Source organism: Panthera uncia (genome assembly GCF_023721935.1).
Source record: "Panthera uncia isolate 11264 chromosome A1 unlocalized genomic scaffold, Puncia_PCG_1.0 HiC_scaffold_17, whole genome shotgun sequence".
Lineage (NCBI taxonomy): Eukaryota > Metazoa > Chordata > Mammalia > Carnivora > Felidae > Panthera > Panthera uncia.
Window position 1 is genome coordinate 17,693,765 of NW_026057577.1, and position 6,272 is coordinate 17,700,036.

General features: G+C 51.5%; 1 protein-coding gene across 4 annotated transcripts in view; it reads right to left on the reverse strand.

Annotated features, from left to right (window-relative positions):
- Positions 1 to 3,806, reverse strand: part of PPIC (peptidylprolyl isomerase C) — a 14,204-nt gene extending 10,398 nt beyond the window's left edge. For 2 of the 4 annotated variants that reach the window (XM_049649094.1, XM_049649097.1), the window contains exon 1: positions 3,585 to 3,806. In XM_049649094.1, coding sequence (XP_049505051.1) covers positions 3,585 to 3,701 — 117 coding nt within the window. In that variant the 5' untranslated portion in view covers positions 3,702 to 3,806. The remainder of the gene's footprint in view (positions 1 to 3,584) is intronic. The other 2 variants (XM_049649096.1, XM_049649095.1) reach the window with 2 other exon arrangements.
- Between the last annotated feature and the right edge of the window lie 2,466 nt (positions 3,807 to 6,272).

Here is a 6,272-nt window from a genome sequence, read left to right on the forward strand (position 1 = left end):
GAGAAGGAGGGGGAGGGAGGGGAGAGGAGAGGGAGGGGGAGGAGAGGAAGGAGGAGGAGGAGTAGAGGGGGAGGAGAGGGAAGAACAAGAAGAGAAGGAGGGGGAGGGAGGGGAGAGGGGGAGGAGTAGAGGGGGAGGGAGGGGAGAGGAAGAGAGGGAGGAGGGAGAGGAGGAGGAGAGAGAGGGAAGGAAACAAACAGGACCTAGTCAGTGGTGTCTCGGCACTGTGCCTACATGTCTCGTATAATTGATCCTCCCACATCCTTGGGCGAGGGGCACGTGCTGTCATCACCGATTAACACACGAGAAAAGTAAGGATGAGAGAGGCTCAGTGATTGACCAAGGTTTCCCAGCCGGGAGCAGGAAAGCCAGCTCTGCAGTCCCAGGTAACACCTAACTGGACTGCGGTTAATCCTGGCTCTCTCAGGCCAGGCAGGGGATCCCTAAAGGGCAGAAATGGTGTTTTTAGGTCCCCAGTGCTTAGCACAGCGTCAGCTCGAGCGGGTCCTCAAAACGTGCTGACTAGTTCAATGCCAGGTGATGTTACAGGAGGACCAGGGCACACATGTAGACAGAGGGTGCAGGGGACCCAAGGCAGACCCTATCACCCTAAGATCATCTCCGACTGCTGCGTGCCCTTGAGAACAGGCCATGTTTTGGACAAGCGGTGAGGCTACAGTCCCACAGAAAAGAAAAAATGTATATATAAGTAGGTGTAACATAATGGGAAATCAGGTTTATAACAAGACAAGTACAGATGAAATGTTATGGTTGGAGGTGATGATTATCTGTGCAGATCAGGGTGGGCTTCCTGGCTGAGGTGGCATCTGAATTCCACACTGCCCTTCAAGAGTAAGCACCTCAGTCATTTCTTTTATCCCCTGAGGGCTACTTTTGAAAGTCATTTGAAAATGATGGGCCACTGGAGGTGGGCAAAGAGGTTAGAGGGAAGAGGCACTCAGAGCCCGATCCAAACCCCTGTTGGGTTAATCCTGCTTCCCTTTCCAGAGCAACCAGGGGGGATGCAGGGAGGATCTGTTCCGGAGACGACCATTCCTTTCAGGGCTGCAAGTTCACAGGAAGATTAATAAGGTAACATGAATAACAGTAACAACTGGCCTTTTTAATCACCGCTAAGCACTTTACCTGCTTTATCACATCTAATACACAAAAGCCCGGAGGGTAGATATTATCTCTGTCTCCACTTACAGAGGAGGAAACAGAGCCTCACACAGGAAATCACCTGCCCAGGGTCACCAGGCCATAGCCACTTGGCCCCTCCATGCTGTAGAAAGTGCCAGCATGCTGTGCCGTTGGGACAGTTAGGAAGATGGCAGCATTATTCTCCCCACTCTAGGTGCCTGACCTTGCACACACCCCAGGGCATCTGCTGAAACAGTCAGGGCTGCACATGCCAATCCAGCGGATTTTGAGACCAGTGAGCCAGAGCCTGGACCTGAGGCTCTCGGGCTGGGCTGAGCAGGTGGCTGAGGCGGTGGCTGGTGAGTGCCACTTTAGGCCTTGTGGGTGACAGCGCCTCCCACCTCTCTTATAACAGATTCCTACTTTTAAACGAAATCAAGACGGAAAGGAAAAAGACTGATGGGGGAAACACTAGTCCCAATTAATCTACTTCTCCTGACTCAGAGAGTTTTTAAGGTCTCTATTTTCCACTAGGTTCAGTTGTTTTAAAAAGTCCACTGAAAAAGTCATTTGACAGGGTCAAATCTGCAGAAGACTCACCTACACAATTAGCTTTTAGAATTTAATGATAAATTTGGTAGGAAAGAAAAGGACATATATTAAAAATTCTGAGAGTGGGGGCACCTGGGTGGCTCAGTCCGTTAAGCGTCCGACTTTGGCTCAGGTCATGATCTCACAGCTCGTGAGTTCCAGCCCCGCGTCACAGCTCTGTGCTGACAGCTCGTAGCCTGGAGCCTGCTTTGGATTCTGTGTCTCTGTCTCTTTCTGCTCCTCACTCGCTTGTGCTCTCTCTCTCAAAAATAAACATAAAAAAAAATAATTCTGAGAGTAGACTGCACGCAAACTTCCTCATTGACAGCACCCTAGCCTAGGGGCTAAGAGGCTCCAAATCTTCCCCTCCTGCAGCCACCATCTTCCTCCCCTCTTGGCATCCCTTCTAGAAGTTCCCAACCCAGGCTACACATCTCCAGACATCCTGATTCACTTGCTCTGCGGTGGGTGACCGCACCCCGTTAGGTTTTAAAGCTTCCCTGGCCAAGTCTGTTCCCCAGTGCTGCCAGTGATATGCTCACACTAAGAAATTGTTCACGGTTTATCTGAAATTCACACCTAACTGACAAACTTCTATCTCAGCTGGCAGTTTACTTCATATCCCCCACTCCCTTCTAAACCGTGGGCAAATCTTGTCAGTGTTACTTCAAAAAAAAAAAAAAAAAAAAAATCAGATCAGCCCAGAACATGGAGAGGCTGGAAGTGAAATCGGTGCTCAAAACAATCGGGCTAAGTTTCTCTCTTTCACACACGCACCCGCAGCGCGGTATGGCCTTTCTGTTCACTCTTGGGCTACATCAGATGTTGGGGTGATCTCCCTCTCCCCACCCCACCACCTCGCGTGGGGTCTGTGGTGGAGGTTTAGGCACTCTGCCACTAGCTCCACAGTATCATTTCCACTGGCAAACACCAGCTTTATCGTTAAAACAACTAGCAGCTGCCCCTCCTTCCAGATTCCAAGACACTGCTGCCACTGGGTTTTTCCAGAAGTGGTGATCAAGGGCACCAAACCATTCCCTCCCTTCCTCCCTCGCTCTCTGCACCCTCCCATTATCTTCTAGCCTGGGTAAATATGCTGAAAAAAAAAAAAGAGCTTAAAGTGGAGAGAAACAGTTCATGGTAGAAAATCACTGCCCTCCCCCCGCCCCTCCATTCCCGATAGAGATTTTAAAAGGCTGGCAGAGCCAGTCCCATCCCAAGCTCAGGGTCCAAAGTCGAAAAAAGTCTAAGTCTAAAAGCACACCTCTCCCTCCCCACCCCCAGCGGGAGGACCACGGTTCCTAAATACAGGAGGAGGCCAGTCGGTCTCTAGAGCAGTGCACGTAAAGCCGACCCGCACACCCCCGCGCAGAAGCTGGCCCCGGGACCCCCCCCCCCCAGGCCCGGGTGACAGCGGCGGCGGCTGCCCACTGCGCCCCCGCGGCTCAGAGCGCGCCTCTTCCGCCCGCCCCAATCAGCATTCTTTTCCTCCTTCTGTTCCCGAGTCCCCGCCACGCCGAAGGAAGTACTCGCGCCGGCTCCTTCCTGGAGAAAGGGCCCAATAGTTCCGGAAGCTTCCTCTAGCACCCCGGCAGGTCACGTCGGACCCGACCACCCGCCCGGGAGACTCAGTTCAAACAGCTCGGCCCAGCGCCCCCAAGTCTCCCAGGACAGCGCAGCCCCCGCGCGCCGGCAGCCCCCCCCCCCCCCCCCAGCCCCGCGGCCGCCTCGTTTCGCCTGCGCCCGGGAAGCCCCCTCCTCGCCGCCGCGGGCGCTGAGGACCCAGTCCCCGAAGTTCCCCCATCCCCCTGGCGCGCACGAAGGCAAGTTGCTGCCCGCCGCTCGGTCACCTTGGCCGTCACCGAGGGGCCTCGCCTGCCGACGCGCGAGGCCCCCGCAGAAGGCACGAGCGCGCCGAGCCCCACGCAGAGCGCGAGAGGTAGCAGCAGCCGGGGACCCGGGCCCATGGCGAGCGGTGGCAGTGGCGGCAGAGGCTCGGGCGCCACCGCAGTCTCCGGGACCGTTGGCCGGACTCCCGGGCGGCTGCGCCTGCGCGCTCCCAGGTTGGGGGGGTGGAGGCGGGGGGGATGGGATGGGGCGGTCGGGGCTGGGCCGGAACCTGGGGCGCGCCCCTCAGCAGTTCAGCCCGGCGACCCGCTGGGGACTGGGGGCGGCGCGCCGCGGAGGGCGCAGCCGGGGCTGACGGCCGCTCCTGCGGCGGGTGCGCGGGGCGCCGGGGGTCCAAGCGAGCCCGCGGGGCCCGGGGGGAGGCGCGGCCCCTCGACGCCCGAGAGCTGCAGAGCGCGCGCGGGGCATCTCCGGCAACCTACGGCGTAGGAGCGCGTTGACCCTGCCGGAAAGTTCAGGACTCCCCGCGCTGCGGGGCCGCCTGGCAACTTGCGCGCGGCCGGGTCTCTGCGGAAGGGTCCGCGTAGGTGACGCGATATCCGAGGAAGAGCCCCCGCCGCACCTGCCGGCTTCCCGTGCTCCTTCCGAGACTTTAGCTTAAAGGTTTGGACGTCTCTCAGAGCTTTGGGCGCCCTGGATGTGTTGACTCGATTGCACGTGATGAACGACTCTTCACTGAGATGATGCAAGTTGGAGATACAAGTTTTACAAACTTAAAAGTAGGTTTAGGAAGATTATTTCATGATATGGGGAAAGCTCGTTATATCCTTTAATGGAAAACTCCGGTTGCAGAATCACATGGAAATTTTGATCTCATCTGTGAAAATAAATATATAAAGGCTTTTTTTTTTAATGGTGAGAAACGTACCACAATATTTACGGTAGCTCTGGTGACAGAATTAGGGATTTTTGCTTTCTTTGTAATTTTCTGATTTCCCAGGTGTTCTATACCGAGCATGTAAGTACTTTATAATCAGGAAAATGTTATTTTAAAGCTCAGTGCTTTCTGAATTAGGGCTTCAAAGGACTTTTAAAGTTGTAGAGTAATAGCTCCAAAATTAACTGCAAATTAAGAATAGTATTCTCTTGGGTTTTTTTTTTTTTTTCCTCTCTCTTTTTTTTTAATGTTTATTTTTGAGAGACAGAGCACGCCAGCGTGAGCTGGGGAGGGGCAGAGGGAGAAGGAGACACAGAATCCAAAGCAGGTTCCAGGCTCAGAGCTGTCAGCACGAGTCCCACGTGGGGCTCCAACTCAGGAACCACAAGATGCTGCTTAACCAACTGAGCCAGCCAGGTGCCCCTGTCTTGGTTTTCCGAGTGGCTGGTGCCATGACTTTCAAACCAAGATTTTCCTTGAGTAAGCAGATAGGATTCCTCTGTGTAAGTGTAGATCTGAAATTAAACTGGGACCATTTCTTATGTATAAAAGGAGTGACTTCTACTTTAGAGGGGCAGGTAGAACACTTCTGAATTACTTTAATAGTTCAGTCCAGTGAAAGATCTAGTGGCTTTCCTCATAACCTCTCGCCCCCAATAAAGTCACCCTTCTTGTATATAAATTGTAGCAATCTAAGCATATCAGAGCACTTATCACACGGAATGCTTGTATTTATTTATCTCACTCATTACTGTAATCGTTTTTTGTCTGACTCTGTTATCAGAATGTAAGCATTACCAGAGCAGGGAGCATACCTGCTTTTACTCCTGTTGATGACACAGACCTAATACAATGTCTGGCATATAGTGATTTCTCAGTAAATATTTGTTCAGTGGATGAACCTGTCTACCTACAGATTTAAAAATCTGTTTTAAAAATCACTTTATTGTGCGGCATTTGGGTGGCTCAGTCAGTTAAGCTTCTGACTCTTGATCTCAGGGTCTTGAGCTCAGAGTGGTGAGTTCAAGCTTGGTGTTGGGCTCCATGCTTGGCATGGAGCCTACTTAAAAAAAAAAAAATCACTGTATTGAGAAGGTTAATACAAATAAAGAAAAGTGCACAGAATGAAAATCAATGAATTATCACAACAAAAACACCACTAGAACTGTCTGCCCCCAAAGAGATGGAATAGTCAACAGTTCCTTGAAAACTCCCCTTGTACCTGCTCCCAGTTACTAACACTTTCTTTCCCCCCAATGGGAACCACAATCCCGACTTCTTACCTTATGGTTTTGTTTAGTTTTTTAACTTCGTTTAGTTGGAATCTCATAGCATGTTTTCTTTTGCTCAAATTTATGCTGGTGAAATGCATCTATGTTTTTGCACATAGCTATTTTGGTGCATAGCACAAGGTAGGGATTAAATTCCATTTTCCCATCCTAGGAGTATCCACTTATCCCAGCACAATTTTTTGGAAAGTCTCTCCTTTACTAACTGCTCTGTAATGCTACTTCTGTCATGGAACAAGTTCTCCACCCATGGATCTGCTTGTAGGCCCTCTCTTCTGTCCACTTGACATCTTTGTCTATCTTCGTGCCAGTATCACATTGTCTTAATGAAAATAGCTTTATAATAAGTCTTCATATTTAGTAATGCAAATGCTGTCACCTTGTATGACAGATTCTTGGCTGTTCTTGACCCTTTCCGTGTCCGTATAGTCTTGAGAATCACTTTGTCATTTCCATAAACTGAG